The sequence below is a fragment of the Abramis brama genome (assembly GCF_963993115.1).
Source record: "Abramis brama genome assembly, chromosome: 3".
In the NCBI taxonomy this organism is placed as follows: domain Eukaryota; kingdom Metazoa; phylum Chordata; class Actinopteri; order Cypriniformes; family Leuciscidae; genus Abramis; species Abramis brama.
The window spans coordinates 38949494-38977066 of record NC_139965.1 but is presented as its reverse complement, the minus strand read 5'-3'; the positions used below and the strand labels follow the sequence as shown (position 1 = coordinate 38977066).

General features: G+C 37.8%; 1 protein-coding gene across 1 annotated transcript; it reads right to left on the bottom strand.

Moving 5' to 3' along the window:
- Nucleotides 1-26015, bottom strand: lrrc4cb (leucine rich repeat containing 4C-b). Its single transcript, XM_084109265.1, has 2 exons — nt 25888-26015; nt 1-2080 (listed from the first exon to the last, which is right to left on the bottom strand). Exon 2 carries the CDS (start codon nt 2028-2030, stop codon nt 135-137), a length of 1896 nt encoding a protein of 631 aa, XP_083965391.1. The 5' UTR covers nt 2031-2080; nt 25888-26015; the 3' UTR covers nt 1-134.
- Nucleotides 26016-27573: the final 1558 nt, after the last annotated feature.

Below are 27573 nucleotides of genomic sequence, written 5' to 3'. Positions count from 1 at the left end.
AAATAATGATACATACACCCTGGCTCTCATTGACATTGCTGAACGTCTTAATGCACGCTGTCATCTTCATGACGACAGCATGTCCACAACCAAAATTTAAACAGCATTGGTAGAATTCATTTCGTCCAACATGGTCAAATTTGCGTCTCCTGTACATTATCCTTCGAGCTGGCTTGGATTAGTAAAGGTTCATGCACTGAACTATGCAGCGAGCTAAGAGCAGACACATGGTTATAAGCAGTTTTGTAGGAGTTATAGTGGTTATAATGCTCATGCTCCAGGGGCGGAAGAGTCAGGTGACTCTCCATGGCCGGAACCCTCGTCAGCTCCTCGTGGACGTTGATGATCTCAATGGAGCGGGCCGGCCCATCGTGATCCTGCTGGTGGTGCTGCTTGCGCATTTTGTAGAATATTATAAGCATGACGGCAGCCATGAGCGTGATGGCCACAAAGCAGCCAATAATAATCTTGGTGGTTTTCATCACCTCCTCCAAACCATTGAGAGAGCCATCAGTGTCTATGTCAGTCACAGGAATAGTGTACGCTCTCTCGGTGGCAATGGGTGTTCCCCTTGTGGTCGAGGAGGATGCCCAGCCAAAAGAAGGCTGAACCGGTGTCCTACTCTCCCCATCGATAGGGGTTTCAATTGTCTCTACGGTGACTGTTGTGAAGTAACTAAAGCCACTGTTGTCAACGGATGTCACGTTGAGGACAGCAGAGGCTGAAATGTTGCCTTGCATGTTGCTTACGATGCAAGTGTATGTTCCTGTGTCCTGGACGGTGACGTTGGTGAAGTTTAGCGTTCCGTCGTTTTGGACGGAAATGCGCATTTTGAGCACCCCATGTGTTATGATGGAGCCATTTGGTGTTAGCCAGCTGACTGAGGTCACTGAATTTGTCCGACATTTGAGCTCTGCCGCCATTCCCTCAGTCAAATTGAGGTCGGCAGGTGGTTCGATGATAACGGGGGCATAGCACTGAAAGTAGCTCTGGTCCAGCTCACCGATGTAGCGCCCCTTGAGGCTGGGAGGGGAATTACAGCGTGCACAGCAGCTGGTGTTCGTTGGTACGGTCTCTCTCAGCCACCAGCTCAGCCAAAGAATATCACAGTTACAGTTCCAGGGATTGTGATGCAAATGCACTCGTTGCAAGTGGTGCAAAGGCGTGAAGAGATCATGGGGCAAAAAGGAAAGGTTGTTGTGAGCCAGGTTGAGCTCTCGCAAAGAGTGCAGGTCATCCAAGGAGTTCCGCTCTATGGTTTGGACTTGGGCGTGCATCATCCACAGCTTCTGAAGATGGACAAGACCCTTAAAAGAACTGGGCTGGATGACGGTGAGCTGGTTCCCGGACATCTCCAGCTCATCCAGGCGAATCAAGGGCTGAATGTTGGGGACCTCTTTGAGGTTACACATGCCCAGATTCAGGTAGCGAAGGTTACTCAAGCCCTGAAATGCTCCACTCGAGATGTAGGAGAGACGCTTCAGCTCTCCCAAGTCCAACCGCCGCAGGGAGGGCAGGCGACTGAAGGCATCAGACGGTATGCTCTCAATAGGGTTATTCCTAAGCCACAGCTCTTTCAGTTTTGATAGATACTCAAAGGCGCCATTTGGGATGGTCGTGAGGCGATTGTCAAAAAGCTCCAGAGTGTTAAGGCTGGTTAGACCGTTGAAGGCGCCAATCTCGATGTTGCGGATGTGGTTTCTGCTAAGCTGAAGAATCTCAAGGTGTCGTAGATGTTTGAAACTGTCTACTTTGATGACCTGGATTTGATTGTCCTGAAGGTTTAGATACCGTGTATTGGTGGAGATGCCATCAGGGACATCCTTTAGCCCTCTGCGCGTGCAGATGACCTTACTAAATTGATTACTGCAGGAACATACAGAGGGACAGGTCTGGGCTCGCACCAATCCGGCGACAACAAGCAACTGTAGGGCTAAAAGCAGGAGAAACAAGGGGTCAAACCAAGCCCCTTTCCATCTAGGACCTCTCAACATCTGGCGCTGATGGTAAGAGGTCATCTTGTTCAACATTCATAATTTAATGCCAGCTGATTTTCTCTCCCCAAACATTTACAGGCTGTCTGAAAAAGAGGAAGAGGAAAATAAATCTGTTAGCAAAATGTGTCATATAGTGAATGTCAGTGAAGCATGATGGCAGTCAAACAGAACATCAAATTCCGCTGATGTTCGGCAATTTTTTACAACAAAAAGAACATTCTTCTGTCAAATGGCGCTGCATGTACATTTCTGATATTCTGATGATGTCGAACAAAAACAAGTATCGCTGTTTAGGCAATGTACATGCAAGATATAGTTCTCCAATGTGGCTGATAAATTGAGCATAATTACTGTTGCAGTAGTTTAATGAGCCTGCACACAGAAACACAACACAAATAATTAAAACAATAAGGGATGGAAAGATGTCATTTTCTTGATTGTTTTTTTGTTTGTTTTTGCACTGTATATAGCAGACATGAGCTTATAGTCAAGAATTGAACTTTGACCAAACCTAAGTTTCTGTCCCCACTTTTTTGACCCAATTGAGACTTCCTGCAATTAACACAGGAAAAAAAACAACAACCCTAGTTGGTTTCAAAAGAGAATAATAAAATGTCACTTTATTATAGTAACATCATTTTCCACACCCAAACCCTGTAAAGAAAATGCTTTTGTGATGTTCTTGTTGTGCTTTTACTATAATATTATAAGTACAAACACTCCTGAATCTTGTATGCTATGCACTAAAATGAGATATATAAGGAAATTCTGTCACAGCAAGCTGTCAGAGGGATGGATTAAGCTGCAGACAGGTCCATCTCTGGGCATATCTAGGAGATAAGGATGTGTCTTTGGCTTGTATATTCAGCACTCTATGCTTGCACATACTATGAAGATACATCGAAACTGAATTGTCAAAACCCACAAGAAATGTGCCACTGCTACAGCACACACTAAATTTAAAATTCCTTCACCCTACAAGTCTCTGCTCTCATTATCTGTTAAAGTGTTCGTATGAAAAATAAGATGTCTTATTACCTACGCTGTTTGCAAATAGGTTACTATAATCAGTATTCTCGTTAATAATGAGAGGGAAATAAAAGGAGAGAGAAATTTAGGACCCCTGACCCCTTGAAATAAATAGAAATGCTTTCATTTACAAGATCAAGAAAGCTCTGTCATAATTACAACATTTTACTCTCAGAATCTCCCACCACAGTAGGAAAGTAAATAAATATGAGACAGAGAGCTTTCTGATCAAAATGGCAACAGGAGCTGAAGTCATATGGAATTACCTTTGTGCCAATAATACTGAACGTAACTTTTCAAGAAACTAATGCAAATATAAATTGAAACTGAAGAAATATCTGTGAAACTGAAAAAAATATATATTTTTTTCGTTTTCGTTCGCCATTCTGGCACATATCTCTCATGGGGGCGGGGCTAGTAGTAAGTGTGTTCTCATTGGCTTCTGAGTTTTTGATTGACAGCTTCTTGGCCTGGAAGTGAATACGTCAGTGTTGTGTTTACATGTGTGGATGTAAGCGTATGTAAGCACAGCTTTCTATTTCATTTTAGTGATATAAAGTTTATATCTGTATTTATCTGCTGCTACACTACATTGCTGAGATGATTTCTTATAGAATGAATAGTTCAGACAAATGAAATCATTATCATTAGTCATCGTCGCTATCAGGATACTGGATACTCGTGGTAAGTCAGATTTTTAAAAAAAGTTTTAATATACTAATACTATTTATAATACAGTACTTGTTTTTTCAGATGGAGAGGTATTTTAGAGCTCAGTGAGAGCCCATAACATTATACTGCAGTGTTGTCTTGACTTAGCCCAATCATTACAGGGCCTGTTTATCTACATACGGTTACTTCGATTAGATCATATTTCCCCCCAGCCACCCCAAACAACATTGGGCTAGAGTACTGTACAGTACAAAAAGTACTGTATCTGACAACCGATGCTATTGGACCAGAGCGCTGTCAATCACTGCCTGATTCAACTTTGGCAATGTAAAGCCTTTTTACCATGCCAATCAAGCTATTTAAACCTGAATTTTTGACTATCCTTGTACCCACCCAGTCACTGTTTTGTTACTTTTACTGTAACAGGAACTATTCAAAGGATCTTTGCATAATTTAAAATGTATATGAATTTTAAATATGTATTCTATATTTGTAATTGTGCATTTTGTATAATAATGTATATCATGAGGTGTATATCAAATGTATTGTATGCAGGTAATGTTTTGTGGATTCTGGTCTTTCCTGTCACAAATTGCATCCAAGACTTTCACTTTGATACTTGTGTATATGCTGTAGTGACAATAAAGAATGTACATTTATTTGAATTAATTCATATTTTCAATTACATTCATTCAACTGATTTTATAAGTCACAACTGAAATTGTTGATGATTGTTAAAAATGTATTTTCCAATTTTAAATGTTAGAAGATAATATTAACTAAATGAAATAACAAAATAAAATGGCAATAAGAAAATTCTTTGTGTGAAATATAATGAAATGCCCTTAGAGGTCTCATCTGACAGCAAGCCACGATTGTAATTTTCATATTGTTTAAATTCCTTTAAATTAAGTGATCATTAATTGTGATGGTGTAAATGCATAATCTAACAGTGTGATGTAGTGTGATGGCCATGGTTGCCAACCCTGATTACCTGGTTGAAGTGAGACTTTCTTGGCGGATGAATATATCACACACATATACTAGTATTCTCTTTTAATTGTAACAGCTCAGCTTCTCCGAAAACATTGGACACTATACAATATTTTCAGTATTATATACAGTACTTTAATGTACAATTACACCTGAATAGACTGAATAGATCTCTTGCGCTCCTAAAAGCTTCTGTTGACAAAGTAGTAGTAGCAGATAAATACAGATACAATTTTAAAAATAAAACTCATAACTTAATATCACTAAAATGAAATAGAAAGCTGTGCTTACAGACGTTTACATCCACACATGTAACGTTAAACACAAAACTGATGTCTTCACTTCCAGGTCAAGAAGCTGTCAATCAAAAACTCAGTAGCCAATGAGAACACACTGCTGCTAGCCCCGCCCCCACGAGAGATATGTGCCAGAATGGCGAACGAAAACTCAGGGAGCGTAAACGAAAACTTCAGAAGCGTAAATGAAAACTATGCTAGCGCATTTGTAAGTTCAGATCAGCGAAAGAAAGATGTGAAAACAGTTAGCAAAACATGCAGCGTATTAAAAATGAAGTCAAAAAATTTGCCTGCGTTTTTTTTCCTTCAGTTTCACAGATATTTTCTTCAGTTTCAATTTATATTTGCATTAGTTTCTTGAAAAGTTGCGTTCATTATTATTGGCACAAAGGTAATTCCATAAAGTCCAATAAGACCTACTCAACAACCTCAATGAATGAGTGGGCTGTATGTTGGTTGATAAATGGTATTATACAATGAGTAAACGTTCCAGATGATTGTGAGCTTGACTTTTGTCATGAGTATTAGATTTCAGTCTGTTGTTAGAAGCAGTCTAAATCCTGACTGGAAATATCAATGCTTTTGTCAGAGATGATCAAGTCTAAATAGTATGTGTATCTCACATATCTCAGTCTTAGGATAAAATGAATGATTCAGTTTGAATGAACTGTCTTTCTTGTCTTTGACCCCATGAAATGTCTCAGATGGTCTCACTGTGCATCTGTGCTCCTGATCATCTTATAAAATTGTTAAAACTGAGGACTGTGATTGATTTAGTCACAGTGAGACGGTAATCTCGCTGGTAGGCAATGAATGTTACTTAGCAGCAGCAATTGACACCTTACTGTGAGAAGCTGAGAGAACTTCCAATGGACGCACATTTAATGAGATGCGTTGGATAATCAGGGCATGTCCTGGCAGGAGCCTCTTTTTCATTACCAAAAATAACCAAGGAATTTACAGAGGAAGCACACTAATCTCTCAGGTATTGATTGAGTGATTAGCTCGAGGCCTGCATAAAAAATCGGAAACACGAGAATTACTTTAAAACCCATTTTTATCTCATTAATTACATAATAGCAATCCACACATCATCCTACAGTAAGTAGGATTAAAATTGTCACATTCAAACTCATATGTATTTTACATACTGTATCTCAAACCAGAATATCTGCAAAGGCCTCATATGCTGTTATACTGTATACAGATAATTGTTTTTAGAAGAAATTGTATAATCAAGAGTCAAGACATAAATATGCTGCAGGGAAATATTCAAAATAATTTGATGATATACAAACACTTTTTGAGTCACATAAGAAACAACAGCATGCAGTTTAATAATCCTCCAAACGCATATGCAAGGCTTATCCTTGCTTTTTGTTGTTGATGATGATGATGAATCTTGAGAGTGATGTGCTAATTCAGTGCATTTTGACTGAATTTTTCCCTGCAGTGCTCTTGCATATTCCTTGAGGTCTCTTATGCCAATCAAATGAATGACCTGTGTTTCACAGATAAAGCTCTAACACATATATAACACACAAATAAAGATAAAGATGAGGTTTGATGAAACAGGTTCTATGAGTAAACAAATTAAAACAAGCTTCTTTATAAAGTTCAAGATGAATATAATCAAGGGACATCAGTTTAAAAATCTAATAAACATTAACCTCCTTCAGAGAGCTGTTGAAAACAGTTTTTTTTTGTGGAGCTTTTAGACTAATTAATTTTAATCGTGTCTCAAACAGACACCCTACCCTTGCCCAAATATTATTTTCACATGAGTGCTACAGTCTAGGCTTATTCGCTATAAAAAAACACAACTGAGAGTCTCTTGTATACCCTGGTCGCTATAACTTGTTCTCTGGCATCCTCTGCATTTTCCTTCACAATCAATATCTGATAACTCTTTCAAATGCGTTCTAAGACATCAGAGAGAAAGCATATGATGAAGGTCTATTTTATAACAGCTCCTGAAGGACAATGAGGGACACTGCTTAGTCATTATACCAACTGCACTCTATTCATCCACTATTGCTCATTATTATTTTATGTTGTTTATTTTCAGTAAAACACATGTAAATATAATATAATAAATATAAAACATAATTTCTAGCAGTGTTATATATATGGCGGTAAATCAGCCAATTAATATTCACAGAATCTTATAGCTTATTCTTGGAAGCAATCCTTCGGTACACTCTGTGCTCCTCTCGTTTCCTACATTTAGGACACCAAGGGTCTCCACAAGGACAGCAATCGATTCAGTGTTATGGAAGAATACACATCCAAATGCAGTCAAGTCATGGTTGTGTTGTGAATACAAGCAGTGTACTGTACATCTTTGACTGTAAACAAATGTGCACCTAATAAAATCTGTGTAAAATATTAAATGCCGTTAAAAAAGGTAAATAGTTAATGCAGTATCTCCTTTTCGCATTTTCATCGTTGGGTTAGAGGCAACATAAAATTGCATAATCCGTTTTTAATTAAATTGAAATATTATGTAAAAACTCTTACATACACAGTACAATGTTCTATAATGTGCTCTGCTTATTTGCCCTAGAAGTAAAGGACAAACCAAAACAACACACCAAAGTGAGTTCTCAGGAGACATTGTGTTGACTCCTCAGGACCTGGAAACAATGGCATACCGAAAGGATTTTGCTTATGGGATGCCTGCCAAGGTCTTTACTTAAATGGGGAGACTTGTGTTGAAGCCAAAGAATATGCTTTACAAATGGAAGCCCTCCATTTAAATTTGCAAAGACTGAAGTACACTATAAATACATGTCATGTTCACCTTGAGTAGACAGTAACATTAAACGATGGGATAAAACTCACTGTTTTATTTTGAAAGAGTGCGATTCTAAAGTAACTTTGAAAATAAATGATCCTTCTGCGAGTTATTTCACACACATTCAAATTATCGCAATATTCCAGCTCAACGAAATACAACCAAAATGCACTGCATTTACAGTCGGGTGTCTAATACAATTTAATTCAGCATCTGAGCTTCAGTATATTCTAAAGAGAGTGATGCACATCTTTTAAATGATCGAAGCCCTATCCTACCGGTGTGTTTAAACAAGTAAAAAATCAATACCTTACTTGCCTCTTAGAAGGCCTTTTCAAGCAGTTTAGCCAGGGAAAATAGATACAAAACGAGGGAGTAATGCAAATTACTCCCACATAGATCTTCCTCAGCTCCTCTACTTCCCCTGCACATCCAGTAGGAGTCTTAGTTTGTAATGTAATTTAGATCTAAGCGTCTATGGCCAGGTATAATCACCACAACCATTGGATTGTGCCAAAATAACTTATGCTGCCTCCATTATCATAATGACACTGATGAATAATCAGATGAAATGGCCGTAATCACTCTTCTTTTTTTTCTCTCTCTCCCTCTTTTCTGGCTGTGTGGGTGGATCAGACTGCAGGGAGATCTTGTCTATGGATCTAATGTTCCCACCAAATATGTCTGAAGCCAAAACTTCATAATGTTAGTATTAGGATCTTCTTAAGGATACTGCTTACAATTATTTAATACATTAATGTAATTACTATTGATATTTGATCATTCCATTAGTCTTGGAGCTTTTAATATAGTAATTGTATTAGTCTGATGAACTTGTTAAAGAAAAATTATCATTAGCCCAGCCCAGATTCCCTTTGGGCCTTCAGCTGAGAGCAACTTTCAAGAGTTTGAATCTACAGAGATAAACACAGGAACAAACACAGAGAGAGAGAATCACTTGCAATTTAATTGTTTTCTTCTGACCTATTAAATCAAGAAAATGAAATTGCAATCATTACTTGTAAGCATGTTAGCAACCCTCACTTGGGAAATTATGACCTTCCGCAGTTAATTTAGTCACCTATTTATATTCACAGCAAAAAAGAGAACTTGCATTCTCTAATGAACAACACTTAGCTGTACAATACTACAGGGAAACTCAGAGTTATAGATGAGTTACAGATATTGACTTAAATCAAATCAGCTGTCTATATTTATGGCCATTTCCTAAATCATTAGAGGACCTCATGCCGATAGTCAGTTTTATGGTCTTGCGATGGCCTTAAATATTGACTGGAATCATTTAACCATGAGATATGGCATGTAAGCATGTGACTGCAAAATTTCAGGCAGAGGCAGAAGCCGTGGGGGTAATTCATTGGCTGTGGGATGGTGCACCCTCATGTTTCCTGACGTCGTGAGGGCCTTGTTAGCAAAAATATTGGTGCACTTTTAAACTGTCAGGACTCCTGCCAAAATCACATCCCACAGCACTGCAGCAGGTTAGTGGGGAAAAAAAGTTCCTTACTGAAAACTGAATCTCTATCTTTATCATATTGTTGCGCTGAAAAGGAAATGAAGCTAAAGCACGTATAGCACTGTTGCGCCAGTTAAAGGGGTTACTGAAAGCAGCTCTCGACAAATTGATGTCACTGCGGCATAGCAGCATCTGAATATTTCTGTCTAGCTACTGTATATCTATACATCAGGACTTTATCAGATTTGCCCATTTAATGACATCAGTAATCTTCGACACAATAGACCCTAGCAGATAATCTTTCAGAGCGGAAGTGTTCGAATGAGTCGTATGTGGCTCTCAAACCACATCCCTGAGAGAATATCCATATTGTAATAGGCTAAGTTGTTGAGTAAGAAAACAATTACAAGACAAAGAGAGTCTTGGCAGGAGACGGCCTTGCTGGAAATACACAGCTGGAGGGATGGGGATCTCGCATATTCTCATTGTTCTAGAATATTTTAGTAAGCCGCTCACAACTACACCTGTCTTAGCGTGCAATATAAAAGTGAATGCTTTTTAAAAATAAAAAGTACAGAGAAAGGTTGAGGAAAAATGAGTTAGTAACACCTGGTTAGTTAAAACACTTAATGCCCCTGCTGTTTCCCCCTGCTAAGTCAAAGTACTTGTAGTGACAGGGCACAAGACGCTTTTCTTCCAGACTATGCAAGTAGAGTGATCACTCCTGAGCCTGGCCCCTTCAGTTTACTTCAGTGTTCAAATTGAAAATCAGGGAGGCAGTGTGCTGACCATGCTAAAACACAGCAGACAGCAATCTTTAAAAGCGCACCGCTCTGACCCCTGAATGCAATATAAACGAATCCAGAACCACAGGGACAGTACCTCATGAAATATGAAATGGAAAATCAAGAGTCACCTTTCAACATTTACCTACAGTATTCTATACCTTACCCTCTGCCCATGTACACAAAATATGCTGTACAATGAGAATCTTATATACTGTATTTGACAGGTTTTTATTTAAACCTGGATCGTTTTTGCACTGAAAAGTTTTAAACGAAAAAGTAACTTTTTATAAAATGTATACAAATATTGAAGATGGCTAGGTCACTAATTAAATCAGTTAAACATGCCATTAAGTGATTTAATGCTCAAGCATTAATTTAGTTTGATGGAGAACATTAGATTTTACATAAAATTGTTCATGCAGCTCGAGTGATGGTGTTGTTAAAGCAAAAAAAAAATACTAAGTCATTAAGAAATGCATGTTTAATTTCACTCCAACTGTTATGCTGCCAATGTATTTTTAATAATAGAAAAAGGATTACATTAGAAAAATGCAAAAAATGTGGTTTTAGTACCAGCCACAGTATATCGGTTATATAAGGGATCATCCTGGAATGAGATTTCATACCAATTTAAAGGAGGAAAAACTATGAATGAAACATTCTTGACACCCCTGTGACCGAAAAAGTTCCAAAAAGTTCCAACACAATTTCATGACAATTCGTTTTGGCAAATTCTGGCAAAATTCGTTCGATCTCAGGGGTGGACCTTCATTCTAACTTTCTATCAGAAAATCTTAAACATTTCATACACTTTACGTCATACACATTCACACAAAACTGCCACCTTGTAAGTCCTGTGAGATCAAGCTGACAGTTCCAAAATCGATATCCTAACAAATAGAATAGCCTACTGTATTGTCTCCTAATGGACATCTTACAGAGCATCCTGTGATCTTGCCACCTCTCATTTGTACAGGTACTTTTTACATTAAAGAAGCATGTTTATTGTGAAAGCAAATAGTTGCTGTGGTAACAAACAATGGTAACTGCTTGTAGAGTGAGGTAATAGTCTGGGGCTATCGCTAAAGCTAAATATTGAAAATGAGGAAAATCAGCAACATTTTTATTTCTCTATGTTGATTTAGATCGTGCATATGCTACTTGTTACTGTCAGTGACTTTTGGTTGAACTAATTCTTTTAAGTGTTTTTTTTCTTTATCTTTATGTCAAAGTTTATAATCAAACTATTTACGTTATTGTGTAGACAAAAAAATTAGTGCTGCTGGCAATAGTATGATAGGTTGTGAAAATTAATTAAGATATCATGGCTACTCTAGTACCAGTATCATGGCTACTAGTACTGTAGTACTAATATAATTTATTACTGTGTTTTCAGTGAAGATATCTAGCTATATATGCATATACAGTAACACTTGAGCAAGGCTGGCCCTTGAGATCCACTTTCCTGCAGAGATTACCTCAAACCCTGATCAGACTCACCTGCCTGTATCTTTCTATAATTCTGAAGACCTCAATTAGCTTGTTCAGATGTGTTTGATTGGGGTTGGAGCTAAACTCTGCAGGACAGTGGATCTCGAGGGCCATAGTTGTCCAGCCCTGATTTAGAGACTCAGCTAAGGCTATGCATATTTAGTTTTGATTGTCTTATATGTTGATTTGTTATTTGGTCTATCTATAGTGTATGTTTTGTCCACCTGTTTTTGTCCTGCTTGTACTACCCTTATTTTGTTTTCTTATGCTTGTACATAATTTGCACATTTGAGCTTGGAGAAACGCAATTTCATTCTGCTGTACACTATTGTTGTATGGTTGGAATGACAATAAAGCACTTTGAACTTGAACTATGTTCAGACTGCAGGCAAATCGATTTTTTTTTCTCTCAAAGTGATTAAATAAGATTTGTGTGTCCAGACATAACCAATGTATCTGCATCGGTTGCTTTGGCAATGACATAGGCGTACCCACGTTTCTGACAAAAAAACGGTTGCAGGAAAAATGGAGGTGCATCATATCTCCCTGTTCAAATTAGTGAGGGGTGCGGTGGGTTCACCAGTTTTGAAGTTATCATTGTGTGTCAGGTTAAGAGTGATGCAAAAGACAATACTGTTCTGTCATTAATGAATAACTACACAGAAACAAATGAGTAACACTCTAGTTACTACTATTAACTCTTATTAACAAATTAGTAAGTAGTAGTGCTCAGTTGTGTGTAATAGTTCACTATTATTGAATCAATAACTACTATTGTTTTTCATACCTCCCAGAGTACTATAATACCTACTATATACAGGTTCAAAATCAACATGAATTTTGCATAATATATAATTAATTCTAGAGTGAAGATCATGGTAACCCACAAGTATTACCAAATCCTTCAGAAGGAATTATTTGGATCAGTATTCTAAAGTGAAAAACATGATAAGTCTCTACTAATGACTGAAATCATTGTAAGCCTTTGAGTTTTTTGTAAGGTTTTGGATAGTAATTCCTTCCGAAGGATTGGTAACACTTGAGTTATTACTAGTGGGTTACCATGATCTTCACTCTAGAATACTGATCAAAATAATTAGTAATTCTTTAGAAGGGTGTACTAACACTTGAGTCATTACTATCCAAAACCTTACAAAAACCTCAAAAGCTTACAATGATTTCAGTCAGTATTAGGGAGTTATCATGGTTTTTACTTTAGTATACTGATACAAATAATTAGTAATTCCTTCTCAAGGATTTGGTGATACTTGAGACATTACTAATGGGTTACCATGACCTTCACTTTAGAATTAATAATACATTGTGCATTATTCACATTAATTATGGACCTGTCTATAGTAGTTCTTAGTAATCCTCTGGGAGGTATGAAAAAATGTTTAGTTACTGAAAAGCTAATAGTGAACTACCACATTTACTATTACTTAATAATTCATTAATCAGAGTTTAATAGTTAATAGTAGTTTCTAGAATGTTAATAGTGCGTTACTCGTTTGTTCCTGTGTAGTTATCCATTAATGACAGAACAGTATTATTATAAAGTGTTACCGACAATTTGAAATCTGTTTTGAGCAGCCAGAGTGTCCAGACTGTGACGCATCTGTAAAAATCTGATTTGAATCGCATTTCAAACCACCTGAAAATCAGAATGTCCAGACTTTCAAAAACCCATCTGGATAAAATCTTGAAATGCAAAATAAAACTGATTTTTGCTGCCAGTTTGAACATGTCCAAGCTGTATGTTTAATAGCATCCTGACTAGAAATTAGAAACCATCAAGCAACTAAATAGACCTAGCAAGTGTCATGTATTCTGAACTGCCTGAACTAATATCATTTGTAAATGTAAATTCTATTCTGATCTCTAAGACAAAAATATTTGCATGCGTACTGTAGTTAGCCTACGTATGTAGCATTTAGTATCTAAAATATACAAAAATATTGAATACTCATTATGCTAATACAATCTCTTTGTGTGACCACTAAATTAACCACTTCGGCTTTGCAACATATTTTGGATTTTTTAGAGAATTAGGCATATCTGAGTTTAAAAGAGCGTCCTACCCACATATATCTGGCATATCTGAGTCTGTTTACAACTTTCCTCAACCAGTCCCATAGTGCAAAGACAAGCTAAAAAAAAAAAAAAAAAAAATATATATATATATATATATATATATATAAAAACATTTAAAACCCAGGGCTAAATGCATGACCAGCTCTGCACTGCTGTGGCATCTGGTTCTCGGTAGTATGATTTAAGAAAAAGGGGGCAGTAGAGTGATTTTTCAGAGAACCGTGCCATGTTTTGCGGCAGTGAATTCAGGCTTTCCTCTTTCAAGTTGCTGTGATTTTAATTCAACGACTGGACCCCACATCGTGTCCAGGCTGTTGCACAGCAGTTGTGAGTCAGAGCGTACACTCACTCCCTCTCTCGTCCCTCTGTCTGTCTACTTCTTTCTGTCTCCCTTTCTCTCATACAGACAGCTTGCTTAGGAATAATTCATGGCTTTGCATTAGAGCCTCTACAGTCACTGCTAAACAATTGCAAAAGCAAATTGATACTGTTGTTTACAGTTTTTATGGTCGGTATCTTTGAAATAGGTGTTTTAATAATGGCTGAGATCAACCAAGTTCAATTCCACTTTGAAGTGCTTGTCATTGTTTCCTGTTAAATCTTTTGCATAGCCAGTCCATAAAGCATTGCGCTGGCAACGTGAAAGAGATACTGTCAAGAGTATACAGCATGACTGTTTTCATCTCACATCAAAAAGAATGGGAATTTACAATGCTGCTGGCACGCTACGTTATGCAAACACCTAAGGTCCTTCTCCATTTGTGCGAGATACCTCTCATTTATTCAGTGTCCCTTTAAGACAAGTCAATCGGCGACCATCATGGTGACACCCCCAGGGGTGCTATTTTTAATGCGGGCAATTGGTATACAAGTACAGCCAATATCTTCTTGAATGGGGAAATCGCTAAAAATGGCAAACACATTTATATTTCAAATACTCTCACAGCATAATTACCATAAATTGTACTTCTTTAGCACAAATCACACTAAAAACTGTATTTATCTGTTTGGACCAGTGAATGCGCATACTAGAGTGAACAAACTCAGCAGGACTTTCCATCCCTATAGTCGCTATATTTCTATGAGTGGTCCATCTCCATCCCCTAGATCTATATTTCTATGAGTGGTCCATCTCCATCCCCTAGGTCTATAATTCTATGAGTAATATCCATCCATCCAAATGTCCATCTTTATCTCCTATAAGCCTGTACTGTATCTGTGGATATGTAAACAGGTAGATCTTGAGAGTCACAAAATGTAGCTGTCATTAGGGCTAAACTTCAACATGTTCACTAACTCTGTCTGGGGCATCTAACAGGGGAATGTCACTCTAGTAACGCTCATACAAATTTGTTGTAGCACTTCTTGAATCAGCAACTTCTGAATGTTTAAATGAGTGTGTGATTAGAGTGTTGTGGTGGAGGGAAAGATTTTCAGTGAATAACAATGTAAAGGCACAGTTCAGCCAAAACTCACCTTCATGTTGTTTCGAACCATGACTTTTTTTCTTCTGTGGAACACAAAAGAAGACATTTTTGAAGAATGTTTTTTTTTTTTTGGACAAATACAATGAAAGTTAAAGGGTTAGTTCACCCCAAAATGAAAATTCTGTCAGTAATTACTCACCCTCATGTTGTTCCAACCCCGTAAGACCTTCGTTCATCTTCGGAACACAAATTAAGATATTTTTGATTAAATCTGAGAGCTGGATCACTCCTCCATAGGCTTCTAAGACATTATAACTTGCTGGCCCAGAAAATGCATTAAAGACATCGTTAATATAGTCCAAGTGACTACAGTGGCTCAATCTTAAGTTTATAAAGCGACGAGAATACTTTTTGCGCGCAAAAAAAAACAAAAGTTTTTTTTCGTAGTGTTTTAGCGTAGCCCTTCTGTGTTGTGCGTCACACGCATCACACACATGACCAGCGTCGGCCAATAGTGAGCCTACGTGGTGACGTGCAACACAGAAGCGCTACACAGTTATTCTACGTGAAAAAACTCGAGGCCCAGAGAGAAGGAAATGAATAGTGGAATAAAGTCGTTATTTTTGTTTTTTTTTGCGCGCAAAAAGTATTCTCGTCGCTTTATAAACTTAAGATTGAGCCACTGTAGTCACTTGGACTATATTAACGATGTCTTTAATGCATTTTCTGGGCCAGCAAGTTATAATGTCTTAGAAGCCTATGGAGGAGTGATCCAGCTCTCAGATTTAATCAAAAATATCTTAATTTGTGTTCCGAAGATGAACGAAGGTCTTACGGGGTTGGAACAACATGAGGGTGAGTAATTACTGACAGAATTTTCATTTTTGGGTGAACTAACCCTTTAATGGGGTGCAGTGTTTTTGGACCCCACTGACTTTAAAAATATATTATTTTGTGTTCCACAGAATAAAGGTAATCATGTATAAAGGAATAGCCTACTTTATGATACTTGTGTTGCAATAAAAATAAAAAAGTATGATAAAGTAATTAGTAAACAATGACAGCATTTTCATTCATTTATTTTTTAACTTTTTAACAGTTCTGCCTTGGGTAAAGTAATGGAATCATTAAAAAAAAAACTGATATTCAGCAATGGTGCATTAAACAGATCAACAATGGCATTAAATATGTTTACATTGTATCAAAAGATTTCTATTTCAAATAAATAATTTTTAAAGTTTCTGTTTTTAACAGTGATAATAATCATAATAAATGTTGGTTGCACTTTATTTTACAGTACATGTATTTACAGTGTACTTACAGAAGAAAGTACTGGTAATGTAAGGTAACTACATGGGTTAAGGTTATGTTTAGGGGTAGTACCTAGTTATAACTCAGTTCTTGTATAATAAGTACATAGTATGTACATGCGGAACAGGACTGTAAAACAAAGTGCTACCGAAATGTTTTTTAAGCAGGAAATAAGCATATTAGAATGATTTCTGAAGGATCATGTGACACTGAAAACTGGAGTAATGATGCTGAAAATTCAGCTTTACCATCACAGGAATAAATTACATTTTACATTAAAAAAACATATTGAGTTACATTATTAAACATATTAAAGTAGAAAACATTTTCTGTAAATTGTAACAATACTTAGAAATATTACTGTTTTGGTGTAATTTTGAGCAAACAAATGCAGCCTTGGTGAGCACGTCTTTCAAAAACATTTTAAAAATGTCATACTAACCCCAAATTTTGAAATGGTAGTCTATTTGAAACACAAGAGCGACATTTTGGTGGTGTAGCATAAAAGCCTCTATAGAGTGACGTTTCATAATGAGACTATGCTACTCTGCCCACAATCAGAAAGAGCCATTAACTTTGCTTCACTTTCCTTTCAATATCTCCTAATTCCACATTCTGCAGATGTGAAGACATATCCATCCTGTCTTCCTCTTAAACTGAACTCAAGAGACAGACGAAGATAGAGCAGAATAGAGAGAGTCAGGAGACTGAGGCAAAGAGTGATAGTGGTGCATTAAAAGGCAGAGCACATACAGTGCAGAGCCACATTCATTATTCATTAGCTAAGTTACCATGTGTAGTAATTAAAACACAAAATCTTTGTCTAAAACAGAAATTGCTTTAGTAGATGATTCTATGCTCTCATTTCTGCTATTAGATTTATAGGTAGGCTGTTGGAATGTACATCTGGGTTTTTATTGCATTCAGAAGAATCATTCGATGGTGATGTGTCACTGCACAGATACTACAGATGTGGCAGTTTCAGTGTTGCATTGAGAACTTGGTGTTTTTGCTTTGTGCATCTGTTTAAATTAAACTTGATGATTTGTTGAAGGCAAAAGTACAGCAAGCAAGAATGAGTGAGGAAAAAGACAACAACAGCCTGATCCTGCTGGTTGAGCACAAATGAAGGAGCCACAGCTAGCATGGTGCTCATCCCATGCATACAGATTGCATTACACAGCCAATCCACTCAAAGAGCCTTTGCTCCTCTAATGCACTGACATGCCTTAGTGTGTGGAAGCGGGCCGTTTCACTCAGTTAAGTGGTCCCCCATGGTCGATTAATACAAGGAAGACTGTTTTACTCATCAACCACCATGCTCAATATCGATGAAGCCCCTGTTAGTGAGACACTAGCCGTTGTCATTATCACACCTACCACTGTTCCTTTGAAAAGTAGGACATATAGGGGCTGACGCTTCTTATATCGACTCGCGGTGGATGAAACGAGGCCTGTTTTAAGTCTTCAAATGAGATGGGCTGTTGGTGATGACAATCTTGATTAATTTAGCAACGTATGGAACGCCCTCATTTGTTTGCACTCCTGCAGGCAGAGGTGTTATCCGGCTGGACACTCAGCATCCATTTGCAGGAATGAGATGTGGCTGAAGTGCCGCCTCTGCCGAGGTATCTATCACACCAACACGGTGCTGTCACATACAAAAAACATGAATTACAATGTAAGCTTCTGCTGCATGCGCATTCGAGCGGCAACGCTCACTCCACCGAAGTGAAGGGAACGCGCTACACCAGACCAACAACTTACTTCTGGTGGAGGAACATGGTGTGAAGCACACTGCCCCAAATCTCATTCAGCGCACCTACATGTTCCCGTGAGCTATGTTTTTCACTGTTCAAAACAAATATATCCACCTAGTCATTAACCTTAATGACTGCGCAACACAGACAGGGAGGTAAACAGTGGTAAGCATTACTTTCCCTGCTTGAGATGATAATAGGAGCAGCTGAGGGCCTCCAAGCTATAATCTGAATGTGGCCGTATAGTCTCCTCCGTCATTAGTATTGACTCTGCATGAAGCCTGGCCAATTGAAGCACTCAGCTGCTAGCATGCCGGCACACATAAATCCAGTGTGTTTCAAGCCCCTGAGTGGCTCTCCGAGGAGGCTAGCACATTACCTCAATTCATTCTGGTTTTCAATTTTATAGAACAACTGGAATATTTGGATAGTGTGTGATAGAATCTCCAACAGAAACTTGGCTTGGCTTGGGATGGAATCAATTCTGATGCAAGACTTTTCTTACTTTTTTTTTTGGAATAGAATAGAATAGAATAGAATAGAATAGAATAGAATAGAATAGAATAGAATAGAATAGAATGTCCCATTTTTGGGAAATTTGTCTTGGACAACCATAACACGGCCAATGAACAACATTGGAATCACATAACACATAATACATACCATAACCAGCCCGATCTCATCCCAAGGCGTCATATACTGACGCTTTTGACATTTCGTCTACATTCAACGCACATGGCACCCTTTAGCGTCAATATGAGACGCAGATAGATATGGGCCAGAAGGTGCCTCCTAGCGGTCTAACCCTAACCCTACCCCAAACCTAAACCTACCCATAACCGAACAAAGCTCTGTGCGTGTCATATTGACGCTAAAGGGTGCCATGTGCGTTGGATGTAGACGAAATGTGCGTTGACCATAACATACAATACAATAATAATAATGCAACAATCCAATATGTATTAAAAACCTACTATATACCAATCTAAAAATCTCAGTTTTGGAATTCTCTATTCAGTAATTTAAGAATTTTTATAATGATTTGATTTACACATCAAAATCTTAAATCGTCTCCCCGATTGTAACGTTAAAATTCTCATGTAAGATGTGTGTTGTCAGTAGCATTTTTTTTTTTGCTTGTTTTAAAATAGACACCACTACAACTCTACAATTTTTAGGGCAGTATGTACTACTCGTGCAAGCTTCGATTTCGATTAAACAGTTAAGTTTCCATATCATGCTGTAATACCATATCTTATCAAACTCTCAAAAACTGATTGATAAAACAGAGAGAAAAAAAACACCTGGCTCCCCCCAAATGCTTTTAAGCTTCACAAAAAAAAAAATTAAGAATAATTTTAAAACAGATCTGCCACTAAAATCTGATTAGATGAGTGAAATTCTCTAAACTGTAAGTTTTGTCACAACTGTTTTATGGGACATCACAACTTTGCATGTCTGCAAAATGTAGTAACTCTAGTTATAAACATGGTTATTGTATCGGCAAATTGGCCAATGCAACTAAAATGGAAAGGGTTTTGGCAGTCAATCCTGTTTGTTACATAAAAAATCATGTTGTTCTAAGATAAGAATGTCATTTTGTCTAGCTGAATGCTATTGTGTGTATGATTTTTAGACACAGATTTTAGCAGTAGGTAAACATTTAGGTTTTACTTTATTTTGATGGTCCCTTTAACACATTCTGTTGACTATAAGTAACGTTGCACCAACATGTCTACTAACTCTCATTAGAGTGTTAGTAGAGTATTAGTAGACTGGTCAAGATTAGGGTCAGAATAAGTTGAAATGTAGTTGCAAAGTTACTTATAGTCAGTAGAGTGTCTGTTGGGAGCATCATAATAAAGTATTAGCAGATATGAAGCAGACAGACTACTATTACTCTAATGAGAGTTAGTTCACATGTAGTTGCAAAGTTACTTATAGTCAACAGAATGTTCAAAATTGACCATCAAAATAAAGTGTTACCAAAGTTTACTGATAAAAAGTCGATACTGTAGTACAAAGAACATGCACATTTGTATGTTTACAGTACTTTTATTTCTGTAGCAATATGCTACTTTCAAACATTCTATGTCATAGATATTTATGGTATATAGATGCACAAAATCTGTCTAACAGATTTTGATAATTGAATGGATCGTTTTGCGTGTGATGGCTCACACGATGAAAGAACGTTTATAAGTATACTATAACTATAACTATATTTCTCTTTTACACACATGTGCCAAAAACACATGCAATTTGATTAAATTAATTAAGAAATTAAAATCTGGTGTGAAGAAGAAACTTGACAGACAGAGACAGACAGACAGACAGACAGACAGACAGACAGACAGACAGACAGACAGACAGACAGATAGATAGATAGATAGATAGATAGATAGATAGATAGATAGATAGATAGATAGATAGATAGATAGATAGATAGATAGAATGATGCCCTAGAATGATGTGTCTGCTGAGATGCCAAGCTGTTTCAATCTATATCCGCCTCTGCCATCATATTAGGAGAGTCTGTTAGTTGGCAAATGTTTTTATTGTGGAACAGCTTCGATCCTGGACCCTGTCACAACAGTATGTATTCTAGGAAGTCTGTGATTTATCAGCCTCAAAGACATGGATCTCTTTGACACACTTGTGTTTGTGAATCCAGGCCAACTGATCTGAGAGGCTTGAAAAAGCCAACTGCCTTCAAGTTCCTCTCCCATATCCGAAATATGCTGAGAGTAGGAGAAGACATCCTCTAGGGGAGGGGAGGGTGGCTGTTTGAAAAGGGGTTCCAATATAATGAGCAACCCAGATTTGTACTGTGCCTTCCACGGCGGTGATGACAAACATACAGTGCAATCAAGGCAAAGTGATATTTATAAGCTGAGCTGAGCTGAGCTGAGAACACCTCCCTCTCTGTCTCCACTGACTAATCTCACTGAACAGTACAATTTATTCCATTTGGCTCATCTGTAGGATATAGTGTTGACATAGGATTTCTGAATTAACAATCAACACAGAGGTTGTCGCTTGTGGTGGTTGTGTGTGACAGCACAATCTCTATGGTGGCTCTGACGGAACCGCAAAGGCTGAGAATTTCAAATGCACAGACATTTATTACAGTTACTGAGGCCTGAGGATATGGGAGTCAATTTTCATTTTCACTGAAAAGAGAGGTTTGCTTAATAAGCTGCGTAAAGGACCTCTCATAGATTTAAAATGCACGAACGTTCACCTCTCTGTGCCTATGCATCTGTGCAACACCCTGGCTCCTCTCCAGTGCGCCAAATGTCTCTCAGAAAGGGTTTTTGTGTCCATGTATGGCATTAGACATCTGCTGCAGAACTAAAACCAGTGCAGCATGTTCGCTCCATCATTTATCTGTAGCCATTTGGGCTGCATCCTGTTCTCCAAGACCTACATCTTTTGCTTACGTAATTCACAGGCGTTCTGCTCCTTGCAATGGCCACAGGCAGACTAATTATAAATCACAGACTGATATATCTACATCAACAACTGATTCATTGCACTATCACATAATAAAAGAGACGATAAAGAATCTAAAATGTGTTAGAGCTAAAAACATCAATAGGACGAGCTTATATATCAGTTCACACAGCTTCACAGGACTATAAATGAAGCCATTTTGGATGGATCTAATTGTTAGATTGTGTCACTATGCAGGGTAGCTCATTACATATATGCTTGATGAATTTTAGCATGACTCCAAGTGGGATTTGAACCCATGACCCCAATATTGCTCGGGAGGCAAGTAAGCAATGAGCAAGGAAACCAGGTTAGGCCATTCCAGGAGCACATTCACCTCATTGCAGTCGAAATTGTTAAGGGAGATCTACTGTGACAACCAACATACTGCAGGTAATAAACCACGGTATCTTCGCTCCAGTACAAATTCACAGAAGAGTAATGTGAACAGGCATTCACAGAGGCCACATGACCCAGCAACAGCTTTTGGTGATTTCCAGAATTATCATCAGCAAGAATCTGCCACTGGAGACCTTATTAAACATAAACATAAAGCACATAAAAACCAGAGGGGTTTTCGTACCTCAGTCATCCTGGGCACTAGATCAGATATGGGGATTGTTAAAAGTTACAGGATAAACAAAGCTTTACAAGCTTGTGCCTTGTAGTCTTCTTGTATCCAATATTTTAGCACAGTGATTCTTTAATTTATTGGCAGTACACTAATACACAAATTTCTTTTTGAGTGACTATCTTTGCTAGTCTGGCGTTAGCGATGTATAGAGTAGCTGATATTGTCTTCAAACATAACAGAGAGATTTCATCAATAACCACAAAATAATTCAATATTTGTTGTTGTACATTTCACAATGGCTGACATAAGCATGAATGCATCTAACAAGCGCTATCGATTCTACAGTAGTGGTCCAAAGGTCAAACATTTTAGCTAAAGAGGAAGTCATACATTTATCCCACTTAATATTCCATCATTGTACTATTGTTACTTTAAATTCTGCTGGGATGGAGTAAAAGGGACGCCACATGATTAATAAAACAATTTTTAAAGAGAAAGCCAGTGAGACTGTGTGTTTGGCAGAAGCAGGGCTCACTGTTGGCTGGATTATATCTTGTCTAACATCACTTCCTCTGACCTGAGAACAGTACACCACGGTGCGGTCATTCATTCAGCCTTACTGCATTAACACTCCAGCAATGAGATAAAAAAATGCATTTACAAATTTTGCTAGCACAATCTTCCTCGTTTTTTGCACATACAGTTTTTTTTTTTTTTGGTTGCATTTTTGAAGAAGTTAGTCCACACAATCCCTTCAGTCGCTGTTGTTAAACTTTTTTAATTTTTCACAGCCTAACCCACATTAGAGATGGTCTTTATGAAGCATCAGGTTGAGCAGAAGCATTTGAACTGCTTCATTTTTCTCTAAATGGCAGAGATTACTGAGGTTAATGTGTGTGATATTGGCTAAATGCTCTCTCGTTTACAGGCTTCTCCTTGCCTCAGGGGAACTGAATGGTATCTGGCATTTTTTTGGCTCAGAAGACACATTCAATACATTAACACTCATCCTCATGACAGCACGTCAGTGTCTGCATCACACATTGAACCTTGTTTCTTTGAACTGCTTGTGAAATATTATCAACCAAACAAGAGGGGATAATGAATGTCCAGGAATTAATTTCAGGACACAATCTTATAGAAAATTGTGATCACACAGAAAGTTGTGATTATCAGGTGATACTTTACTGGGAACAGTATAACTCCATTCTTAACTTTTTTTTATTTTTTTATTTTTTTTTATAGTGACCCCAATGGATATGCGATTTTAATCACACATTTAATTTTAGAGAATTCATTTTCTGTAATTAAGCTATTTGATGCTTTCATTTAAGCTGGCTAAGATGATTATGGTCCACAGTGGACTGAAAATGCTCAGAACATCTGTCATGGATTATTTGCAGTAAAAGGCAAAATTAAAGCCCATCTAGTATATTTATCTAAAACGTAGAGAATCATTTTTATATCTGCAAGCGTTAACCTGTCAAATTGTATTGCTGTTCTGTTATTATTTGTTACTCTTTCATCGTAGGATCTTAAGCAGAGCACAAAAGTGCTTGAAGGAAAATATGTATTAAGGACACCCATAAAAAAACCCATCATGAATTAGCTCATTTGTTTAAAGGTATAGGCAATGTTTTCCGTTGACACTTTTTGTTAAACTGGTTGAAACTCTCCTGATAGCAATCAATAATATATGGTTTAAATGTTAAACAAGTAATAAAAACTCGGTGAGTGTTTTAGCGCAATTTTCTCACCTCATGGGATCACAACACTAAGAGATAGTAAATCTTTTCCTGGTTTTTTTTTGTGCGTTCCCGAGATTAGACCTTCCTTAACATAATGCCGAAAACCCGAAGTCTCTAGGTGGTCTGGTTGAGGAGTAGATAGAAGTGCAAGATTGGTGCGCACAGACAGAACAGAAATCATGAGTTAACAATCGCAATTTTGTCCGGTGGAAAATTGCGCTAAAAATATACTTATATATTTTGTGGAAGTCTCAGGACAAAAAAATGTTTGTCCAATCATTTCATTAGGTCCGAATGCAATAATAGGATGTCCTATACCTGCCTGTCAACTTATGTATTTGCACCCTGCTCGCGCAGACATCACACGTCATCAGTGCGTTCCTTAAGGCTATGCAGAGTTGTAGACAGACAGTCACAGAGCGCCGCAAACAAACAGCAGCCACCTTTTATAGCTCCTCCTGAACCAAAACAACGAGCTTATGCTGTGTTCACACCTGAAGAGATGGCAACCTGTGACATTCTACCTGGAACTGTTCACATCCTCAGACTCGATTTTATGCATATCTATCGCAACACTGCCAACGATGAAATCAATTTGCAGCAGTCAGGTGGTACAAGTCTGAGCTCTGTAATTTGTTTAATTTCATATTTATTGTAATGTTGTGTGCTTTGAGACATAAGGTAATTTAATGTCGTCTCTCATGACGCTTTGCAGACTCTGCTCTGTGTGTTCATGTGGGATCTCATGCTTTCGAAGGTAGCTTGCTATAGCAAGCCTCTACGAAATTGCCTACTTGTCTAAGACTTATTTGACAGAACTTTTTATAGAACTAAATTAGCCAATACTTGTCTGTTAACATTGATAAGTACCAACTGAATAAGAATGTTTTCACAACGGAAATGTGTGTTTATCAGGTGATACTTTACTGAAAACATTAACACTCCATCCTTGCAAACTACAAATTAATATAATGATTTTTTAAGTGACCCTAAATGATTTTTAATTTGAGAGAATTAATTTTCTCTAAAATATTGTAATTGAGCTACTCTGATGTAGTCATCTCATAATGTGCTTTTCTGCAATGGTTTTCAGCACCTTCCCAAAAAAAGATAGCTCCTCAATACCTCTGGTGAAGCAACAACCCACGAACCCATGAATCATCCATAAAAAATTGCGTAAGCTCTCTCAAAAACCAATACATGGCTCAGAAGCTTTCCCAATGAATCATACTTGCTTATAGTGTCCATTACAGCACCTCAGTCTCTACCTAGTGAAGTTCTGAAGCCTTGTGAGGGTTGAATGTTAAATGCAGATTAGCACCAGTGCGAGATGCCAGCCTTCCTGGAACTACACTGCAGGGAGTTTTTTTTTTTTTTTTTTTAATCACAAAATAATTATAAAATGGTTTATGATGCAAGCTGTTTACTACTAAGCTTTACTTGCAGTATTCAGGAAGCCTCAAAAGTCACTGGGGTCTATTAGAAGCAATGAGGGACAGTTGTGTCGACCATCATGGATACACTGCCTCTTTCCCCTTGTCTCTTTAGAGCATAGCAATGCACATGTGAACAGAATATGAATGACCCAACGCCATATTCTAGCAAAAGTAATGGTAAGTAGAGCAACAGAATAGCATAAGACAGATAAAAATGCACAATATTGCACAATCTACCACATTACAGCCACAGAAATAATGCAAAACCATTTCCCCCTGCAGCAGAGATAGATAGATAGATAGATAGATAGATAGATAGATAGATAGATAGCTAGATAGATAGATAGATAGATAGATAGATAGATAGATAGATAGATAGATAGATAGATATGAAAATGTTCAAAAAGATGAAATGCATCCATTCAGCGTCAACTTATTAGAAAATAGGTTCGTTTTAAAATAGATCTGCACAGACCGGTTAGATTAGGCTACGGTTCCTTACCCATTTTTGTCTGGAAATGCGAGCTGTGAAGCGATATCAGTAAATGGGAGCATCACTGCAGCCCTCACAAAACCCCAGTTCATGTAGAATCCATGCACGATGTACGGAGATGCAAGTAAGAGCAGTGCGCTCTAAAGCGCTCGGTGAGCTTTGACAAAGCAAAGCAGGTGCAAAAAAAGGGGGAGGGGGGGCTGGAAGAGAACAAATCTTCTACAAAATCTGTAAAGAAAACGGGGATAAATCTACCACCGTTGGCATGTTTTGCTGGACACATAAAATAAGCCTAGTATCCACATCCGGGAAGGAAATGTCTAAACCACATGGGCTTTCAACAGCCCCCCTTTGGGTAAAATCCAGTAGAGTTAGTAGTTTGGTAGGTTTCTCTGATCGAGATGTGCTCTTTAAAACCACTTCCATATACTGTCGTTCTTCAACGCATTCTGGCCCCTCGCTCCTCAGATCTTGCCCACATCCACCACCGCAGTCCACATATGTAACATAACGTGCTGACTCCGCTGAATGCTGTTGAATGTGTTACAGCATCACCTCTCAGCTTCCTTCCTTGAGTCTGCACGCCTTCATTTCTCGTGAGCGATGTCCACTGCAGAGCCTCCTCAAAGTTGAACCATAGGCTCGAATGAACACTTGAGACTCAACATCCAACAGTAACGTTTTAATTCGTGTTGGTAATGCATCTTCTGGCTAATTCTGTCGTTTAATGTCAGCGTATTAACTTAATACGTTGCCTTCGTGAATCTCAGCTCACAGCGTCTGGGTTCATTTAAAGCGACGTTTGTTTGGCGCTGCAGTTTTGTGTTGCTTAGTGTTGCTTACAAAATATCGCTGTTGCGCCGGCCAGGTCTATGTTTCGTCAGAAAATGTAAAGAGAAAGTGTAAGCACACGAAAAGAGAAAATGTGGCTCAGGAGAAGGGTTATTTGCAGCGATTGACGGATGATGTATTAAACCTGACACTGCGCGTTTGAAACGCATCTGTTGCTGAATGATGCGCATCACAGTGTGTGCGCTCGGGCGCGCGCCCAGTCTTTACTCACTCATTTCGTCCAAAGCCAAAAGAACAGCGCAATATCTTTATTTAAACTTGGCTTTATTAATATGTGTGTGTGTTCTCCGTAGTGATTTTTTTGGGCACAAATTGACGTGGGATTGCCACCTACCGGTTTTCATCGCCCTCTCGATATTTCTGGTCTCTGCCAATTTGCCAACCATCACCAGAAACACTAGCTACATCTCTAACTTTTATATACAGAGAAGCATCGTCGGTATTTTTTTTTTAATCATTCTTCCTTTCCTGCATTGGGCCCTCATTGTTTTATTTTTGACCATGGTGTCTACTTTATGTAGCTTTAATTAATTATTTGTGATTCCATTAATCATATCAATCAGCTCTTTTTTTTTTTTTTTAAATACATTATTTTAAATTATTTTTGATAAGTAGTTTTTTTTTTTTTTTTTTTCTGGGATGAATAAATTTGCAAATACATGTGCAAAGTGGGTCCATCCATATTGAAATATTATGAAATGACAAAAGTGATTGAAAATAACTAGGAAAAGGGATGTCTTTTGCTGAAGTTATGTATCCTAAAAGTATCCTAAATCCTCAAATTACTTTGCTTGACATCCTCAAAATGTATATCAAGCTTCTCTCAATCTCATATGTTACATA